Raw genomic sequence first — 22,137 nt, 5'->3', positions numbered from 1 at the left:
TGGTTGGTTGGTTTTTTTTTGTGTTCACCAACTGCTGTGGTGGGTTTGCTAAAAACATTGATGGGATTCATCAGCATTTTCTCCTGTGCTCTGAGAGTTAATGCAGAATTGGAGTAAAGCAAAAGCAGTGCTCATCAAGCAGTGCTCATTAATACATGAAGCATTGCATGCCCCATGGGGAACACAGTTAAAAAATAGTCCTCGGCAGTATTAACACCCTTAAAGATAAATTTTAAAAAATCCATAAAAAGGGCATGATGAGTCTCTTAATTTCTTGCAGGTTCTAAATTTTCATAGGCTGTATTCATTGACAGTGGGAGGAGTAATTTCAACAAAGTCAATTTTCACAGTGTCTGTTTCAGATCAGACGTGTAAGATGGGAATTCTTTTTTCTCTGACGGATTCAGAAGTAGGTGTAATATCCACCTATTTTTGTGGGTTTACTTATTTGTATGGGAGTGGGTGGGAGAACAAATCTTTTGAGTGACTTAGAGTGAAATTGGTTGAAAATGTCGGTGAAGTGATTGTCTGCCATTGTGCAGAGTGAAAGTTAAGCAAACAGGACTGCACTACTTCCTTCCAAATGTCTGGGTTTTATGTAGGAAATACAGCACTTTCACTGGAGAGAAAAAAGTAACACAACTGTAAGTCAAGGCTAAGGTCATGTAAGTGCCCAGATAAGAGTTTTGAAAATGTCTTATAGATTTACTCAATCATATGTATGTATTTATATGTATTTATTACTAGCAGTAAATTACAAGTAAAAAGTAAAGGGCTATTTGAATTTGCTTTACTTGTTACAGTTCAATAGATTTTTATTTATCCTAGTCCCGTACTTGCATTCTGTATAATCTGTCATACAGTCTTTACTGAAGGATGGAAGAAAGAATCCCAGACCAAACTGGCTGTATCAGCTATAGGAGTACAAGGCCATGTTCTAGACACATCTAGAACTGCTATGTCAAATATACTTATGTTATTCTTCTGCTTATACGAGTGGAGTTTGGTCCCATCTGCCTTCATAACAACATTGTTGTGGAGCTTTGGGGGGTGGTTAAGGTGTTGGTTAGCTTTGAAAGTTATTTTCCAGTAATATCAGCAGTATGGAAAGAGAGAGCGACTGCTGGCACTTCACCTCAGCAGAGGAAAAAAGACTCATTAACAACAAGAAGATATTGGAGTGCATTTACTAGTCTCATAGAAGAATTAGGGAAGGAAATGAAGGGGATGACAGGGAACAAGTCAAATCAAGCCACCAGAGAACGCAGTAGAGAGCAAGTTTCAGGTACTCAGCAGCACAAATCCATGGCTTTGCTTTCCAATGTAGTTCTATCAAGTATTCCTGGAGTGGTTAACACAGTTGTATTCATTAGATCCTTTTAAGAAGTGTAATAAAATTGGCTGCAGGCAGTTGGGTACATTCAGCACTGCCCTGTCACTTAGACAGCTGCCAGATGCTCAGACAACAGCATCGATGGCAAGCTGACATACCTGCTTTTCCCCAGGCTGTGTAACTGGGAGAGTCCTGGATGCTTCAGGCTAGATTGCTTTCCGAAAGGCATTGCCAGTGTGAAAGCTCTGGGGAAAAAAAAGAGGTCGTTTTTGCATAAATATCATGTGCAAATGAAATTGATCACAGTAAAAGTCCACAGTTCAATTGGCAATATTACAATGCAGAATTAAAGCAATAACAAACTAGAAACAACATTTAAGTCATGGAGTGCTTTACTTTAAGGTGATTATTGAGAACAAAATGGATGATGGGTTAATTAAGATTGGTGCAGCATGCATATTCCTGAATCCCTCATTTATTGTAGTTAAACCTGCCCGTGCAGGTTGTATCCAATCACCTCCTCTGTAGGGCTTGAGAGATTGTTAACATTACATTGAGGGAGGGCAACTGTGTGAATTTATTTGTAAGGAAATGCAGTCCATCATGCAGACATCCTAGCAGCAGTCAAGCATGTTGGTGACAGGAAAGATGAATTATATCAGAAATAATGATTTTGCATTGAGGAGATATGTTAGAAAAATGTTTGTTTTAGAACAGAATAGTTCAGTTGGAAGGCACCTCCTCAGGTCATCTAGTCCAGCTGCAATTTGTGGAAAATAAATAGCTGTGAAAAGCACTGTTAGATTTTAGAAGTCCAGTTTTGTTTACATATATCTTTAAACTAAAAATCAATCAACAAAAGAAAACCTAATTCCTGATATCATTTTGTTTGCTTCCAAAGCACTTCTGCCAGTATCAGTGTTTTTAGTTTACCCCTGTAAAGGCAGATGGGATGGGGAAGCATGGGTCAGAGATCGCTTTGGGGAAAGGCTGAGTTGGCAACTCTTAGAAATGCTGCTTGGCCTTGGGCACCTCCAGGGATGGGGCGCCCACAGCTCTCTGGGCAGCCAGGGCCTCACCAACCTCTGAGTGAAACATCTCTCAATGTTTAACCTAAATCTCCTCTCTTAAAGACATTCATTCCCTCTTGTCTTGCCACTATCAGACCATGTAAAAAGTCACTCCCCCTCCTGCTTATAATCTCCCTTCAAGTACTGGATGGCTTCAGTGAGATCTTCCCAGAGCCTTCTCTTCTGCAGGCAGAACAAGCCCACATCCCTCAACCTTTCTTCACAGGAGAGGTGCTCCAGCCCTCTGAGCATTTTTGTGGTCCTCCTCTGGATTCACTCCAACAGCTCTGCATCCTTCTTGTGTTGAGGGCCCCAGGCCTGGACACAGTGATGCAGACGGGGCCTCACAAGGGCAGAGCAGTTGGGAATCGCATCTCTTGCCTTTCTGTTACCCATTACCCCTCTGTTGATGCAGCTCACGGTATAGTTGGCCTTCCAGGCTGCAGGAGCACACTGCTGGCTCTTGTCAAACCAGGATGCTGGCTTTTTCGTCCCAGTTTCCTTTTCTCTTACTCGGTTATCCTTCTCCATTCCCATTTTCCATCGTCCTGTGACTATCATATGCTTTGTAGTATGGGAGTTGCTTGTGCATTTTAAGAGTCACTTTTGGATTTAAACCCAAGCCCATATCTTTGTAAAATGCATTTTGCAAAATGCATATTGTTGATTTTTGTGTACAAATTCATTGCTGGACAGAAGTTCTATCATATATTAGGCCTATTAGGTTAAAAAAGCAGCAAGCTTTCCTGTTCAGGTATTGCTAGTTGGTTTTCTTCTGCTGTGCTAGTTGGTGTAGCAAAATGCCCTCCTCTCGCCGCAGCGTCACTCGATAGCATTAGATCATCAGAGCAATAGAAGGGCTTTGCTGTGAAATCAAAGGCTCTTCATATCACTTTTATGACCCACTTAGGAATTTCTTTCATTCCACCTAATTTTAGGTGGTGAAAAATTTTTCGTTCACTGAAATTTTTATGCCGGTTTCTCAGTTCCAATGAGGGTTTGGAGTATAACTGATGGCAAAGTTAGATAGCTGAATTGCCCTCCTCTTGGCTCCCTTTGCTATCTGTTTTTTTCACAGGAGCACTTCTGTTGATTTTAATGAAACTTCCTGTATGAACGGGATGCTCATCAACATACTGATGGCACAGGCCTAGAGTGCTTTAAAGGAATATCTTCCACTGAAAGGCAATATATGTTGTTCTTTACTGTACAAATTGGAACCACACTCTATACGATAATAAACTGTTCACAGGAAAAGTATGTTTAATGTTTTTATGTGTATTTCTATATACATATATGCATAATTTTATATGAGTATAGATGCATTTACATCAACATACAGAGAGGCTGCACTACACTTGTGCTGGGTGCTGTTCATTAGTGGAACAGCCACTAATTGTATTGCTGTGAGCTGCGTAGCTGCACTGACAAGTGATTGGGATATTTTAAGGTATTTACAGGCTTGTCAGTCTACTCTGGAATATGGAATACATGTGTTCAGTTTTTTCATTTGCAGTGATCCTTATTTAAAAACAAACACACAAAAAAAACACAAAAAACTTGCTTGTGTGATAACAGAAAAGTTAAGTGAACCATAAATCATAGAATTTAAGGAAATTACTGTTTTCCATGTTAATCAGATAGCTCTCTGTATTGCATAGTTCTTAGTGTGGTGTGCTATGTGCTTTTACTTCTGTTTTTTCTTTTTATATCATCTGATACAGATAACAGTCCTGGATGAGACATGGACAGTATTCAGGCGATACAGTCGTTTTCGGGAAATGCATCGAACTTTAAAATTGAAGTACCCAGAGGTAAGTTTTGGGAAAATCTGTCTTGCAGGAAAGAGTGGAGCCTTGAAAATAACTTTGTGGGTTTGTTGTTGCTGGTTTGTTTGGGGTTTTTTTTTGAGTTTCTTTTGCCTTTTTTGGGGAGAAGGGGGAAAGAGAAGCTTACACTAAACCAGTCTGATTCTTAGTAAAAATGGCAAGCCCTTTGGCAGTTTGGAGCTCCAAGGCTGCTAGAACCAGGATGGATTGCTGCATGCTGTTACTACAGTGAAACCATGACTAAATGTGCTGCCTCTAGCCATTAATTCCCTGTGCTGCCAGCTGGAGTCATTCCCTGGAGGTTGCTGCTTTGTTCATTGCAAAATACTTGCAGTCAGACCACGTCATCCTGACAACTCCTCTTTTGAAAGGAGTGCGTTGTTCCACAGATACCCTTTTGTGATAGTGGTTTCCAGGTTTCTGCAAAATGGAAAATTGATCTTTCTGACCACCTCTGAGACTTTGAGCATTCAGGATGTGAGGAGCTGTGCCTGACAACACTTTAGTTCATTGGAGTGAGTGTTTGCAGAATTACAGTTCTTGGTTTCCACATCTAGCTTTTAACTATTAATGTTTTGCTTTCTTTCTCCTTGTTCTGGTGGATATTAGCAGAAATAAATCATCCAAGCAATTGAAGTTATCCTAATTTGAGAGTTGTCTCAAGTAAGGAAGCATAGACCGTGTATTTTCACGGTCTGTATGCTAAAAGGCATTGATGTCTGAGAGAGTGCGATGCAATAGCATGCAAAGGGTTTCTTGTTTATTTTTTCTTATCTATTCTTTAAGCTGAAAATGTATTGAGCATGGGAAGACATTGAGGTTTTAAAGAGTAGAATACCAAGAGTCTGTGTCTTGTGGAGATTCTGGAGCTTAATTCCATTCCCCTTCCAAAAGAGTATGAAGCCCAGAAACTGAAACTACACACTATCTAAAGGAGAGTAAGCCTAAGAAGAAGAAAATTACAGTCATCTTTTCTGATTGTCAGGAAGTTCTAAAAGATCAAAACGAATTTTGAGTAGAAAATTGAAACATTCTCTTTTCACAAGTGCTTTTAAAAATATTATTTTGAGCGAACATCACTGTGATATTTTTTATTCAAATAAATTGCTGCGGAGATACGGTATGTAGACACTAATATCCTAATTGCATCTAACTCCTGAAAAAATGGCTAGACTGTCACCTGTTTGAAATAGAAAAGGGTTGCCTGAATCCCTCTGCAGACTGATCTCCCCCTTTTAGGAAAACGTGTTCGAGCAGACTTGCTCAGAGCCTGTTATCAGTCCTGACAGTACATTGAGGAACAATTGAATATGGCATTTACAATTATTTCAGGAGATCAACTTCATAGTAGTTTGTAGTAATCAAATTCAGAAGGAATCTGATGTTCTTAAAGCCTCCATTAAATTGTCCCTTGTGCTGCAGCATGTTATTGTCAACTTTTTGAAGTGAGCGTATGTGACTCGCAGGCTGACAAATGCAGGCTTTTTGGTGTTACAGGGGGAGGATTTTTTTCTTAAGAATCAGAAGAGCTTAGGAGTGGTATTAGTAGGTCAGAAAAGAAAAGCAGTAGCACCTCCTGCAGATTTTCTTCGTAGCTTTTAGCAAGAGGTGCAAGGGTTCTGATGTTATGTTATCTCCATGCATCTCCTGAGAACAATTACAGGTCAATAATTATCTTCCTCAAATGAGGAGAATACATGCTTCAAATAAGCAATTTTCATTCCTTATGCTCCTTCACTATCTGCAGCCATGCTGACAAGCTCAATATATTTTATATGTTAATGTGCTCATTTGTTTCTTATTGACACTTCCGTGCTGCCATATATTTGGTCTTAGGTCAATTTATTGAGATTGACGTCTAGTACATTAACAGAATTATTGGCTTAACTATACAGGTGATTAAATTTCTAATTTCCATGTAGGAGAGGCATCATAGGATGTTTTATTGAGTCATCTGCTCTTTCCTCAGCAGTCTCTGTGTAAGTCAGGGCAAATACCAAGTCGCACAAGTTTGTCATACACCTTTCCCTAAAGTGGGGTACTTTTTGAAGAAGCATATTAATGTGTTTTGGCTTCCAGTGTGCTTGGAAGAAATGATTAACCATGTTACTATCTGAAACAGCAGATCTATAGCTTTGTTAGAATCTTCTTCCACCTTTTGTCTAGACTCCTCTTCAAAGCAACCTCAAATGCATTATTGGTCAGATTCAATATGCGTATCTTTTCTAAGTACAAAGCACTGTAAAGCACAGGAGAAGAAAGGTGGGTGTTTGATCAAGTCATCCACTGCATCTCTGGTAGTTTTCTCCTGTCAGTGAGAATCTACTCTGGAAGCACTGTTCCCTTCAGCAGTGATGCTGCCTGCTTTCTTCTGTGTAGTGCAGGTTGTTGTGTTGTGTCCAGTCCTTTGAGACTTAGAGCACCAGAAATAAATAGCAAGCCTATGGGCTAAAGAAACCTAGCTGGTATGCAGCTGGTTTCTTCTGCTTGTTGGCATTTCCACAAACGGTGCCCTTGTGATGAGTGAAACTTTTCATATTGTTCACTGCAGTAAAGATTTGGAGTTTGTTTTCTTTGAAGGAGTTTCACTATCAGTGTGATGTATGTAAGTGAGCAGTGCTTTCCTATATTTTAGCCTATTTGTTTTTAAATAGCCTTAATTTATGGAAATTTGGGATTAATTTTGCAAAGTGAATGAGCTTGGTTTGTTTGGCAAACTGAAAGTCGTCTGTCTCCTTACATTTTCCAGTGACCTAATTTGGCATTCATTATGACACTAAAGTACATTTAATAACAATTTTGGCAAAGTTGTCTCCATAGTTCCTACATTTTGTTGTTGCAAAGAAATTTAATCCTTAAATGTCATCAGAACCCATCAAAATTGGATTTTATTTTGTATCACTTACCTTCCAACTCTAAATTAACATTTATAATGGACAGAGAAAATACTGGGAATGTGTTTAACATATGAGTGTCCTGCTTTTTAGAAGTGAACTTTGCAGCTCATTAGTTGTTCGGTTCTGAATTACTACATCAGTATTTTAATAACTTGCTGATCTTGCATTTCATGTTGCTGCCACTGAATTCCCAAAGGAATGCATTGGAAAACTGATTTATTGGGAAGATTTTTTTAAAAAGTCTGTCTTTCCAGGAGCAGGAACTCTCTTAATGTCTTACATTCTCAGTATGTGTTATATTTTGTGCACCTTCACGTTCCTTGTTATGTAAATGGCTGGATGGTGATGGCTGCTTGTCTAAGAGAAGTGTCACTTGCAAATTCAGGAAGACTGGAGGAGTTGCTGCAGGATGAGGCTGTGCCAAAGGCAGACAAACACCAGCATTGTAAGTCCCTGCTGGTTTGTTGTGGTTTTTTCGTTGGTTGGTTGGTTTGGGTTTTCTGTTGATGTTGTTTGCAGATCTACACAATTGTTGTTTGCTTATCTTCAGCTTTCTTATGCTACGTATTTGTAAATGACACTCGTTTCTGGGATTTTATTGAAGATCATACCTTGGCTTTCATTAGCAGTGGCCTATGTAATGAAGTACACATTTTGTTCACCACTGGTCAGAAACAGGAACAAATAGGCTCTTTAATTGAGACATAAGAACTTTTCCTCCTTCTTCTTTTCTTATAGATTAACAGTTTTGGAATAGTACTGGAGTGCTGGTTTCTGCAAAAGACTTTTCTGCCTGCCTTGATGAGAGGAATGCTGTCTCCTATCTCTGTTAGTTCAGCAAGTTTGAGTGTTGTGAATTTGGCCACTGCTCCCCCCTTCTTAAAGCTTTCTTGTCTCTTCCTTCTATCAAGGGAAAACAGAGGAACAGTTGGCCATTTATCATTCCTTACCTGAATCCAGGGTCTGTAAAGACCTTCATGCATTTTGGGATTCCATACTTGCCGCTTTCTGTCCAGGTTTTGCAGGCTTTCATTGTCAGCTTTGCTTACAGCATTCACTGTCACTTCTCTAGAAACCTCCTTCATGTATACAAAAAAAATGGTGTAAAGGGAAGCACGTAGCATTAAGGCATTTTTAGTCCTAATAGTCAATCACTGTCTTAAAATATTTGTAAATCCATGCAGAGCTTGTCAGAGAGCAGTTAAAATGCATACTTGCATTTATAGATCAATTCATGAAGATAAGGATGTGTATGCAGGCAAGATTTTGAGAGAAATGCTAAAGCTGTTGGCTTGTAGCCTGTTTAACAGAATCTAATAATTTCTGTATCCATATATGATGTATGGTGGTCTGTGTATAAAGTAATATTTATATCTTTTGCTGTGTAAAGCACAAGAATACTGGTTATTATTTTTGAAGAATTTCAAGCCTCCTAAATTGATCCAGCTTCCCCTTCCACTGGTCTGGTTCATGTCATCTTATGGGACCAAAAGGATGTGTAATATCCATAACTGAAGCAGCAGGAAATGTTACACAGAAGATTGAGCCTTCGATCCAGAGTTCCCATGTGCTCTGCCTCTACCCTGTATGCTGTACACTGGGGAAATGAGTGAGATACATTGTAGTTACACATCTCATGTCATGTGTCTTGGAAGTTAGGATGCCTGCATGCTGCAGACAGTGGGAGCGTTTGCTTGGATGGTAGAGTTTTTCATATACTTAAATGTAGGACAGCAAAGTTTGTATTTTATAACAATTATAATAATTAGGAAAAAATGCTGTCTGTCTGGTTTCAATTTTTTAGTCTAGATTTCTGAGGAGGAAAGACTCTTGTTGGTAGTGTCAGTGGGAGTCATATTACTCCATTTTACATCTGAAAACAACATCCTCTATTAATCAGTGATTTATTTGACAGAATGTAGTTCTTTTGGATTGAACTCAAGGTTCCTGCTTTCTTGCTTTGCATAAGAATTGCATGAAACTCAAAGAGCAGAAAATATTTCTCAAGCTTGTCAGAAATAATATATGAATGTTTTTGAATAGAATGAGTTCCAATTATTTGTTGTAAGCTTATTTTTTAGATATTTTAAGTATTCCAGAGCTTTGAAAATTCAAAGTAGATTCGTTTGAATTCATAGGAACCATAAAAGGCCATCCAGTCCAACCCTGCAGTGCACAGGGACACCCACAGCTCCAGCAGTGCTCACAGCCCCGTCCATCCTGACCTTGGCTGTCTGCAGGGATGGGGAACCACCACCTCTCTGGGCAACCTGTGCCACTGCCTCAGCACTGTGATCATAACAAGCTTCTTCCTTATATCCCATCTAAATCTCCCCTCTAACATTCAGAGTAGTTTGTCCCTTCTCTTTTAAAATGTTTTCTCTTTTAGGGATGAGCTGCAAGAAACTTCTTGTATCGCACTGAGTTCACGTTGTGTTTCATCCAACCATACTGCCTGCAACCACACACCTTTATGTAAATGCCTGCTGTTAATGTAGGACATCAGTGTTGTAATCCCTTCTGAAGTTCTTTTGAAACTCTTCTCTCGTCCCACTTATTACCTAGGATTAATTCTGCCATGCAGTAATGAGAAGAGGCATGAATTGTTGATTCAGCTATCAGGGTTTGATCTCACGGTCCTTTCCTTTCGCTTCCATCCTCCCCTTCTGGGTGACAGCCAGGGAAGGGAGGGATCCACATTTTCTTTTTAAATGGCCCGTACATGTCTTGCTTTTGATAAGTAATAAGTGGAAGAAATCTTCAGCACAAAATGCCAGCACAGTTAATGGTGAGGGAATAAATATGAGGTGAAGCTGTTGATTTTTGGAGAGCATCCCTGGATTTGGAGAGAGGTTATTTCCAGGGTCACGGGCAGATAAGTGCAACTTCTTGCTAACTTTCAAGATGTGGCTAGTGATTTTTTGTTGTTGTTCATTGTTTTGTCCAGATAATTATAAAGGTAATTGATCAACCTTTGTGCATTCATGTAATTATTTTTTTTTTTAAGTCTCCCTCACAAGAAAGAATACAGCCAGATGGGTTAAACAAAGAGGGAGCTGTAAGTCAGCATTCCTTGTGCAGAGCACTTAGGGCAGCTGCAGCTTCTCAGCCGGGAGTGTACCTTTCTGACTGCTTCGGCTTTCTGACTTGTAACTGTGCAGCTGCAGCATTTCATTAAATGTAAAACTCATGTTAATCTCCTGGGATTACTTCAAGAGGCAAAAGGATGGGGAAGCAATAACTTTGAGGTGCTTGGCTTACAGGGCTGCTGAGCCAGCTGCCATGTAACTGGTGAGCTTTGGAGCACAAGAGCTGCTTTGGAAGCAAAAGCTTGTTGCACCAGAACTGGTCTGTCAGAAGCTCTGCTGCTTTTACCATCAGATTTGTCATTTACTGGTGTCCATAACTGCAAATTTCATTAAGAAATGAGATTTAGATAATACATTTACATTGAATGCATAATTCTGGACATCTGAATGTTTCTAGTGTTTGGTCATAGGAAATGTAAAGCACTATAGCTGTAAATAACTGCAAACTTCTAAGACACTGTTTAAAATGAGTTCATTCTGAAACCTTCAGTGACTGAAATCCCAATCTTTCACAGCTACAGTGATTGCTGAGGCTGATGTTGAGAAACACCTAACCAAATGACAATTGAAAATCAAAGGTTACAAGTGCCAGAGAGAGCAAGGTGTAGCAAATAGCAATGATCACAGTAGTACAGCTCTTGCTGTGTTATTTTATTATTTTAGAAAGTCTGATTTTGTCTGTATTCTTAATTCAGGTTCTTTCAGCTTCTAGGAACTCTGTGTCCCTTAGGGAGAGCATTATATAACAACATTTCAAGCTTTATTTTGCATTTGAAAAGCTGAACGAGGAAAGCAATGAACTTCTTGATGGTTTTTGACTTGAATGGAACGATGCTTCTGAATGCTATCAAGCTTGAAATTATTTTTGAAGTGATCAAGAGTGTATACTGTAGTTTTGTTTCATACAGTAGAGAAATGTAATGGAGTACCAAATCTCCAAGAAAATCTTAGGACAATTAGCAAACATGCATAAATCATCTAAAAACTGTGGGGTTTTTGTTTCTTTGTGCATTCTACCACTCTCCTCCCCCCAAAAGTATTGGGCATTTGGCCACAGATTAAAATGAAGATTGTTTACAGCACTAGTGTGCTTGTAAATAGCAAATGCCATGTTCTATATTAGATGTCTATTAAAATAATGCATCTAGTAGGATCATAAGCATACAGAAAAGGGCATAGAAATAGTTCTTGAAGTACAGATCATAAAGGCATTCTTAATTCTTGCTCGCTTGCTGGGCACTTTGCTAGCCTTACTAAGATATCTTTCCGTAAATATTGAAGGAAAAATAGAGTAGTAATCTTTAGAATCCTTAAATATGTGTAAACCTTACAATTCTATTATACAAGCATGTGATTATAGCCTTCACCTTTATTCAGTGCAAATTACAGTAATTATGGTATGGGTAATTTTAGATTTTAACGTTTATGTTCTTGTCACTGGTAACAGCCAGGAAGTACAAACACAGGAAGCATATTTTGTCATATACACTTTTCCAGCTCACATTCCTAATTATGTTTTGTTCAGAGAACTGTGGAAGCCTGTAGCTTTATATGCATAGTGCTTCCATGTCAGCCTCGGTTTGCTATTAGCTACAGAGGTAATGTGAGTAGATCCCTAAGTGCTTAATCTGGCCTTTCTTTTTGCAGCTCCAAACTTTTCTGCTGCTTTTAAAAGAACTTTTAGCACTTTGCTCAGTGCATCAGTCTATAAATGCATACGAACAGGAGAATCTTTTCCTGTAATAAACTGCAAAAAATATCCCTGCTAACTGCATCATCATGTAGTCTGTGCAAGTCTGATTATGGGGGAGTGTATTTATTCCACGTGGCATCTCTGAATTTATACTTGCTAACCAGGACAGGAGCATCTGTGGCATAGCAAAACCACTGGTTTGTTTCCAGCATGGTATGCAGTTATTCAATTTCTAGTGTGAAGATGATTTCAATGTCTGAACATCTGAATGCGAATGTCTTAAGAGCCTTGTGAAAACCTGGCTTTGGGATTAATTTGTGACTATTGTTTTGTATGCTAGGATTGTGCAGCAACGTTTTCTTGGGTTGGTAGATGCAATTTTGCAGACTTACAGTTTCTGCTTCTCTCTCCCCCTTCTCTTTCCCTCTTCCTATGGTTTGGTCAATGATGAGACTTACTTTTATGTCCCTCCTCAGCAGCTAATGGAACCTTTGAGTATCCAACAATTCTGTAGGAAAATACCATTGGTTTTAGAGATCTCCAGATAGATAAATTCAGTATGAGACAGTTAACCTACAGGCAGAAATAGAAAGCCAGGTCTTACTGATTGTGCCATAGCAAATCTATAAGATTAACAGTGCATAAATTAAAAATAGAAGCCCTTGAAAGGGATAAGTTCTTCGCTTCATAATTCACAAAGCATTTGACAGCATAATTGCTTTGATTATTTTATAATCTGATTTTCAAAGTTCTGCTCAATTATCTAGTGAATTTGCATGATATCAAAATATTCTTTTTTTTTTTTTCTTTTAATCAGTAGAATAGATGGAGAGCAGCTGTCTGTGAGAGAGGAATGCCTCTGAGAGGAAGAGTTCTCAGCCAATTTAACGTGGGTGTTGTTTGCTCACTGAGATTCAGGCGTTTCTTAGCTGCTCCTGAGTATCCGTAGGCATTGGGAATGCCTTAGGCTGCAACCCTGTCTTTGTTTTTTCTTCATGCTTAGTGAAAGGCAGAAAGGAGGACTGGAGTTTTTGCTGCTCCTTTCTTTTTCCTTTTTTTTTTTTTAATTAAATAATTGCCTTGCTTTAGAAGACTTTTAAGACTTGTGCTCTGTTGATCATTAGCTGTTATTGACAGTCTCACTATCTTCTAATAGTTTTGTGAAGAACAACAAGTATTTAGGTGTTTATTTTGCTTTTGATGTATTGAGGATATGACTTACTGCCTAACTGGGATTGAGATACAGGTGACTTAATTGACAGAGGTGCCATTTGTATGACTTAATTGGCGGAAGTGCTGAAGTATTCTGAAGGACTGAAAAGCTCTTGAAAAACCATTTTCCCCTCTGTATTTGACAACAGATGTTGCATGTCCCAGTATAAACATGGCTTGCAGTTTATCCAGGAACTCATAAAGAGTTGAAGTAGAGGTGTATTTTATTATGTTTATAATACTTATTGTATTATGTAATATTTATTATATTACTTTATGAAGGATTGAGTTGTCATTTGTACTTATGGTATGTAAAGATTACAATGAAGCACGGTTTCTTACTTCCATGGACCCCATTTGCCTTTCCTACAGAGAGAGAAGGGCCTTCATGCGGCCCTTGAGAGCATCTACTGCAAGTCCTCTGCCCTGACCTTCCTTCTGGGGTATCCTACACACCTGCTGGGGAGCAGCAGGGTCAGGGCTGATGACCAGGAAGGGCATCCTAGGAGCTGGGGGTGGCTGCAGCATGGGTAGCAGGGACCTCAGTGGTGGGGCACAGCCCAGCGTACCCGAGGCAGGGTCAGTGATCTCCCAGCAAGGCGAGCAAACAGACCAAGTCCAGGGCTCTGCCAGGGTGGATCAATGACTAATGAAATATCAGGGTGATGATGCATTGTGAATATTCCGTAGCTTTTGATATATGATGCTTTCACTAGGAAGCTTAAAGGGTGAATTTGTCCTTTTTAAAATGAAACAAAAAACCTACAAAGCTACGAAACACAACGTGAATATAATAACGATGCTAACCATTAAGAGGCACTTTTTACCTAAGGGTCTGTTATAAATATTTGTTTATCTTGTTCTGGTAATGAGGTTTCAGACTTGCTGTGGTGAAAATAATGTTCTGTTTCTTAATTAAAAATGACTTGGCTTTAGAAGCGAGGAAGAAAACAAATTTCTAGAACCGGTGCAGGCGATAACGCACGTTGTTTCTAAATGAGCCACCTTTGGTTGTGTGTTCACAATGGGCTCTTCCTTTAAGGGTCTTGGAACAATTTCTTGACTGTTGTAAAGTTAGTAAATAATAATAATAAAAAATCGGATCTTTTTACCATCTGTGTCTGCAGCACAGAGCATGCAGAAGGCTCCATCTTACAAGAATATTTTCTATGCCATTGAAGAGCCCAAAGCAAGAAAACCCAAGCAGTAAAATTTATTAGACATCTCTGCATGACAAAAATCAATAAAATACAATCTCTTGTGGTTTAATATGAAAATATACCTAAAGAAGCAGTGGCTCAAGAAAAATACTGAGCTGCCGATACAAATTGAAAATGTCAAGGAGAAGAAAACGGAATGTAGAGGCTGCAGTCTGGTTTACTGTAGGGCATATTTCAGAACCAGCCAGAAATATTAGTGTGGAGGAGAAGCTATGGAAACTCCTTTAAAAGACAAAATGCGTGATGGCATGTCCATGATACAAGTGCCAGTGAGATGGAAAAGCACACCTTTCCTTGGGTGCAGCGCTTAGGGAACCACTGCTAAAGCGTTCAATTAATTTATAATTATTTGTAAATGATTATGAAGCTGTGAATGATAAAAACAACCAAAGCCAAGGTTCAGGCCAGTTATTTTTTTGTTTTTTTCTGAATGGAATCCATTATTTTCTATCACACTTAGTTCTAACTACTGGGTGCTAATGATATTTTATTGACTGCGTGGTTGTTCAGTGCTGCTGGCAATGCAGCACTGAGGTTGTTTGAATGTACGCTCTGTATTCTCTGTGAAATACTTTAAATTTATTTCAGACTTCATCTGCACACCCCATGTCCTGCTCTGATGTGTTTTTTGGAAAAAGAAAAAAAAAACGGTAGCAATGTAGCAGTATTTTAAATAATTAAATTACTCACTGCATTTTAAATTCTAACTCCTTTTTTTTTTAAACTATTTTTGAATCAGAGTCCGTCGCGATGCCCTTAAGATTAGCCCAGCTTTTAACTATTTTCAAAATTGTTAAAGTAATTGCAAACTGCTGTATTTCAGGGCTTCTTTTTCATTTTTGGAGCAGCACAATTTTCATTCTGATTGTGCTTGAGGGCTCTCATGTGCTGCAACTCGTTGTAAGAATGCAAAAAAATGGAAAAAAATCTGGTCATAAATCTTGCCCCCATTCCTTGGGTTACTGAAGCTCATGTAGGTGGAGCTGCCTCATCGGTACTGCCTCAATGATGTGGTGCCTTTTGGGGGCAGAATTGTTACATTCTCCTAGAAATCAGCTTACAGGCAGTAATTGGGTATCACCAAATGCACACAAAAGTTAAACATATCCCTGTTTTCCAGCCCCCACAAGTAATGGTGTTGACTTCGGTTTCATGACATTTAGTCAAGTGTGCTGTTGAGCTTTTGCATATGTGGAATATAGAAAGGTTTTGCTTTCTAAGCGTGTATTTTCGGGTGCATGATGAATAGATTGTTTTTCAGTTGGAAACAGACAATTCTCACCCAGTTCCATGACACGAGGATCTTGGGAGGGTAATGCTTGTGAAACTGATGGCAGCAGTGGTCTTTTTGTTTCCCCATAGCTGCTTTTTCAAAGTGCTTTGCCAAACAAGTTCCTAAAAACGTATCTGTTAGGTTGATTGCAGTTAGTTATGTTAGTTTGTCATTTTAAGCTGTACCTAGTGACAGCATTGATAGTGGGGGAAAATCCTTAATTTGTGTGAGGCTTGCAGCTAGTTTTTAATTCTGTGATAAAGAAGCTAGTTTTATAGTATCTGTAAGACTAGACATAAGTGAAAATGTATGTATAATCTATGTGGCTATAAAACACTCTTACTGTTGGAGGGGCAAGTTTCTTTTAAACTTCCCATTTGCCTACTTAGATGACTCTTTCTGTGTTTTCTATCATTTTAAATGACACAGAAGACTAGCTAACTTCTCCTTGTAATCAGTCCTGTTTGTTGTGAGAGTTGCTGCTTTATACCTATAACAAATCAAACTTAGAGGCATACTGCGTATTTGTTTGCAGATATATTTCTCTGTGACAGCTGTTCTTTAAGACCCTGAGATCTGCCATTAATTTTGAGTAGTCAGGAATGCATCCATCTAGTCAGCAGTAGAAATTATTGCTGCTCTTTGATGAGTTTTCATTATTAGCATTTCTCAAAGGCAAGGGCAACTGAAATTTATGGCATCAGCTGGTCACACGAGACGGGGATGTTTCATAAACGCTGCCAGATGTCACCGAGATGAGCTTGTATGCACCAAAGGCATCATTTCAGGAAGAGCTGTTAAAGCTGCTTCAGCAACTTCTCCTACCTGGACTGTTTCTGTTGCACGAGCCAAATAGCACTGGGACTTCTCTGTGTGCAGCCCAAGTGTTCAAAGAGCCAATGCAACAGCAGCAGGAATGTGGTGCAGGGTGGGCAAGGCTGCACGTGGGTGCTGCAGGGATGGTGTCTGCTGTGCCAGGGCACTCCTGTAATCTCCTAGAAATCCCAATGGGAAGATAATGAATCAAATCCCAAATTATTTTTGAAAGGTAAGTAAACCCTATATAGTGCACTATAAAATTCCTTTTTTTTTCTTCTTTTGGAGAAGTGAGACTTGTGCTGCGGGCTCATGAAGACTGATCGATGCTCTGAGCTTGGAAGACGTGACCTTGCAAACCCAGCAGTTGTTGCCATTTCTTTAAAAAAGTAAAACAGGCACTGTGACTTGAAACAACACATATAAATGTTTAGTTTGCAAGATCAGAGACAAAAAAAAAGTTGAGAGTGTGTTTTAAACTTGCCCACGGACTCTCTAGGTCAGTGTGTACCGTTGTGTTAGAGCATGGTCTGCCACGTGGCAACAGGAAATTACCCCAAAAGGTTTCTGTCTGGGAGCAAGGAGCAGATGAAATAGGTGCAAAACCAAGGTTGCAAGAGCATGTTGCATTTTTTTGTATGTTTAACTTTATAATCTAAGAGATATTTTCCTATTTTACCTAAGAAGCATATTTAATTATTTCTAATTTGACTTGGACTGGTTTACACGTGAGTTAACTGCATCCTTCGGGTTGGGATATTCTGTCTCTGCACCTTCTTACTCTGCCTTCCTACAGCCTGTGTAGAGAACTTAATGTGTTTTCCTTGGTGTCTGGGCCAATTTTTGTCCCTCTTTCATTGGTTAATAATTCTCTGCGATGCAGGTAGCAGTTTGTATTTACAAAGATGCCCTGGCTATATTGCTTTCCAGTTTTCTTACGAGATTAAAATTTGAGAAAACTGCAGAGTTTTATAGAACTGTGAAAGGTTTGCATGAACTTTGATATATATGCCATCAGTCATTTTTATAGTTTTATAGGTGCTTTGTATTTAAATGCTATGGTACTGCTTATAATGAACAAAACGAAGAAGTAATTTGTCAAATATTGTATTCTGTATCATTTATGGCTCAATTTTGGTGTGTTATTATTCTGACTAGTCTAAAAATTGCTTTAAGGAAAGTAAAAGCAGCCCTGTAATTCCAGGTAACTTCATTGGCCGCACTTAATTTGATTTTCTCAATAGCAGGTGGCAGACTAAATGGAGTTAAAATAATGAAATAAATAGTGGCCTCCACATCTCAGTTCCAAAAAAGCATATTGAATTTAGGTCTACCTGCTTTGTTTAAAGCAGGAATTTGGATATGCATACTCTTTTAATAGTTTTGATAATTACAGATGATTGTTTGATAGGGAGGCAGGTATGATTTAAAAACAGTGAGCCCCAGTCAGCAAAATGCAAAAGAAGGAACTTCTGGGGTTGCTTGGCAATTTTGCATTATCAGATGGAGATTGCAGGGAGGTTCACAGGGACTTGAATTTTTTTTGCGTGTGTACTTATTTCTGTTCAATGACAGATGAAGCTGAAATGCTCTTTGGAGACGACTGTCTTTGAGGATAGTGACTGGAAAGGACGCCAGGAAGATCTTAGAACTTCAAAGAGTGCAAATTGCCAAGAAGGTTACCCGGAATTAGAGATGCCAGAGTTGTGGGAACTTGTACATCCTGTGAAGACACTCATATGAATGTGGAGGAGATGGCAGTATTGCAGGGGAGTGATGTAGAGAAGCTACTCACTTTATTGGTGATGTTCCAGAGAAATAAGTAGGAAAAAGGCAAGGAATTGTAGCCCTTTTGAGCACAGCAGGGAAAGTCAGATGTGGGATTGCTTTTCAGCAGGTTAACTCTAGCAGGGCTTCCTGTATGCCTGGGCTTCAATGAGGCATTTTCTGAAGAGAAAAGGTAGACCTGGGTCTCCAGGAGGCCAGGCAAAAAGCAAGTGATGGAAGCAACATGGAAACTAGGAGTCTTGCTGTAGCCAGCCAGAAATACAATGCTGGATAAGCCAGCTCTGTGGGCAAGTAAATCTTTGGCACAGAGCAGAAGGGATGTAGAGCAGAGAGAAGGCAGTGCTCTCATGCATGTGGGCAAAACAGCTTTCTCTTTGTGACAAGGATGTGCTGTAAAAGGGTGGGAAGCTGTGTTGGAGCATAAATCATATTTGGGAAAGACAGGAAAATAGGATCTCCAGTGTGCTGCTCTGCAACACAGCCCGTCAGGAGGGAGTTATTTCAGGGTGAATTTCCTCAAGGGAGGAGGGAGGAATTCATTCCTCTGTGCGTGGTTGAGTGGGATCCAGACACTGCAGGCTGTAGCAGCAAGGGTAGGTGAGAACAGAAAGCTGGAAGCCTGCAGCTCCAACAGATTTGCTGAGAGACAGCAGGGATGAGCCTAGAGCAGCTCCTTGTGTCTCAGAAACACTGCAAGGACCTGCGGAGCAGAGGGGTTGGAGAAGAGCTGGTGAAGAACTCACTGTGTTTGGCTGGTGCTGGGGGACCTCCTGTGGGGCCTCCTCTGCAGGGACCTCTGGGTAGAAAGACAGTGCTGTAAAAGCTTTTCCCCATTCTGTTCCCTGATCACTTGAGGGTTTTTTGGTTTAGGAGATCCGTTACACTTGGTTTGTTTGAGCTTCTGTTGCCGTTTAAAAGATACTCAGTCTTCCCTGGGGAGTTTGATGTGTCAGAATGCTGACTTGGAGCAGCCTCAGAGCTGTAGCTGACCTGTAGTTGCTCTGATATCCTTCTCTGAGGTGTTCACAACTCTCATCCCTTCTAGTGGAGAGCAGAGAGCAAGCTTTGGGAACAGAAAATTGGATGTAGCAAATGAACACAGGAGTAAGAGAAAGAATGAGGAAGGCACAGAGAAAAAGATACCAATAAAATAGAGATGTGCTACAAAGGGGAGAAAGACACACTGAGAGAGACCTAAAAAGAAGAGAGAAAATGAGAAATGGAGAAGGAAAACAAATAACAAACTGAATATCCAGAAAATAATCCCATGGGTACGCCCATATAGAAAGTAATCCGTTCATTAAACGTTAGCTCTCCCTTTGCTTAAGGCTCTCTTATGAAATTGTATAGAATAGGTGGTTTACTTCAGACAGAATTACTATAAAAATAAGGAAGATATACTTAAAAAAACAAACCAAACATCAACTTTATTGTCAAATCTCTAAATATTTAGCCCAAGCTCCTAGTCAGGACCGCAATTTCTTCAGATTGTGCAAATCTTGGTACATCTTGAGAAGTTGAGGCTTAAGTTACTTTGTTTAAACTTCAAAAAGTGAAACTAGGACAGTTTTTTCTTTCATTACTTGCTGCAAAATCAAGTCAGGTGCAGCCACCACACCGGCTGCAAACCCATGCCACATTCTTCTCTTTGATTTTTCTCATCTATGACAGAGAATTCTGGTACAAAGGATCAAAAGTCAGACATGTCCTTTGAAAAACGAGAAAATTCAGAGTTGTGAAAGTAACATGAGAGTTAAAGAAGACTGACTTTTTAATTTAATAGTTAGCATTTCCCTAATTTTCTTTTTCCCCCTTTTCCCCCCCATTTAAATATATCAAAACACTGAAGTACAAAGAGAATTTGGGATGAAAGATTAAAGATGACTCAGCCTCCATCAATGTCTGCCCTGTTTTTCTTCTTAAAAAAAAATCTTTTACCATATTGTAGGCACTAAAACATAGATTTTAGCCACCAGAAATAATGAGATATTTCAAATCCTGTAGATTTTTGCTTGATGTAGGAAAATGGCACTTTTTTTTTTTTAGTGTTTAGGCAGCATAACACTTTGAACAATTTCACGCTTCAGAAGTGACAAGCCTACATGGCTGCATTATGTGGTGTTTTACCTTGGACCTCTCCATATTGAAATATCATCTGCAAGGTACTTTGCAAGACTTACATTAACATGTTATGTTCCACTGCAAAAACCCGAAACCGAATTGTATCCGGCAGGTCCCTAGAAAACTTCCATTAGTTTGAGTGAAGTGTCCCAGCTGGATATAGAAATTAGAGGATACCCTTCAAATGAGACTTGTATCCCAAAAAACACGAAATGAGAGTGCTCCCTGTCCCAGGCAAAATCTATTAAGGTATCGGGGCCCTCGGGTTATGCTCTTGGTTTCCAAGACGCCAGTCCCCAGATTTGCATCTCTTTCTGTGTCTCAGTAGTTGAAGGCAATGAAGATGCATGGTTTTGCTAAAAGGGTGTGCTTTTGTGTAAGTTTTGCCAGAATTGGGTGAATCTGAAGGTCAAGGAGCTGTAAGATAAAGAAAGGGCTCTTGCTGTTCTACCAGCTGCTCTTTCCAGTATTAAATGCCTGCCGATAAGCTAGCTAAAAGCAATCTTGTGATTGGAATACAGGAATCCTATAAGCTGTTTACAGTTTGCTAGGACAACATGGTTGGTCTGGAGCCCCTTTCACTAGAGGATTGGATCATATTAATCTCACACATATTCTATCGTGGCAGGTAGATAGGTATCATTAGTTAGAGATGAGGCTGCTGAAACACAGGCAAGTAATGTACCCCAAGTAATGTGAGACCAGAAATAAAGCACGGCCCTTATTTATTATGAAGAAATTAGGGAATAAATTGCAAATGACTGTTTGCCTCTCCCTGAGCCTGCTACTGCCTAGCAACGATTGCTAGATAGGATAAACATCATTAACTGTAAGAAGTTCAGTGTCTAAAAAGACATTAGGAGTGCTGATAGGCAGTCTTGAGATGACTATTTCAAAGGATTATCTTTTTCTGTATTTGGGATCTATGGGCAGTCCCAGTCTTGCCCATGGTATATGTACAAATGCACGTGCACACTACTTTCTATATGATGGATTTTGCTTTATCATGGTGCTATACTTGAGTACGGTAGGAAAATGATTCTGCAGCCAAAATAAAAATTAGAAATCTTGTACACTGCATGCAGGAGCTTCTCAGGAAATCATTCTAGCTCACTGTTCCTGTCAAGCTGGGGAATATTCCTGTTAATTTCCCATGACAGAAAACACATCACCTCATCAGCAGCCCTAGAAAATGACAAAATGTCCAAACCAAAAAGAAGCCCTACTGCCAAACACTTTCATTTCCACTGCTGTAGGAGGAGGGGGACTGGAAGAGGAGGAGGGGCATGCTGTAGAAATTTCAGGAAAGCAGAATAATGTACCTTGCTACCTGTAGTGTCCCCCTGTTATGCTTTATATTACTGCAAACCCTTCATCTCTCAGTCAAGATGTGACCCTTCCAGAGTACCTTTGAGCCAGAGGGTACACAGTCATTTAATTCTAAAAGAATAATTTATACTCCTGAATCTGGTGAGTGTGAAATTCTTTTTTTAATGTTTGAGCTGAGGCAAACAGCTCTGTGCAAAATCTACACCTGCAAATATCTTACGTATTTAAGTGATAAGAACAAACGTGGCTCAGTGACATACTGCAATGTGTGTATTAACCTGTAGCAATGGTGATTTCATCTGAAGCTGCTGTGCTGGTCCTTAAAGTCTTTGTAACACTACTAACTGTAATACTACTGCATTTCTTAGGGAATTGTGGAATTATATACAGGAATTATGACAAGATGATAACATTTTTATAATCACTTCTCTTATTTCTGGAACTCATAAAGGAAAGTGTTTTTCCTC

At 39.4% G+C, this 22,137-nt stretch overlaps 1 protein-coding gene across 1 annotated transcript in view; it reads left to right on the top strand.

Annotated features, from left to right (window-relative positions):
• KIF16B (kinesin family member 16B) overlaps window positions 1-22,137 on the top strand; it is a gene marked incomplete at both ends in the record, with an annotated part of 132,785 nt that overhangs the window by 91,340 nt on the left and 19,308 nt on the right. Inside the window, one exon of the mRNA XM_079532778.1 lies at window positions 4,128-4,217. Within this exon, the coding sequence (XP_079388904.1) occupies window positions 4,128-4,217 (90 nt within the window). The remainder of the gene's footprint in view (window positions 1-4,127; window positions 4,218-22,137) is intronic.

Source organism: Tetrao urogallus (genome assembly GCF_951394365.1).
Source record: "Tetrao urogallus genome assembly, chromosome: 2".
Lineage (NCBI taxonomy): Eukaryota > Metazoa > Chordata > Aves > Galliformes > Phasianidae > Tetrao > Tetrao urogallus.
This window is presented reverse-complemented; position numbering and strand designations above follow the sequence as displayed.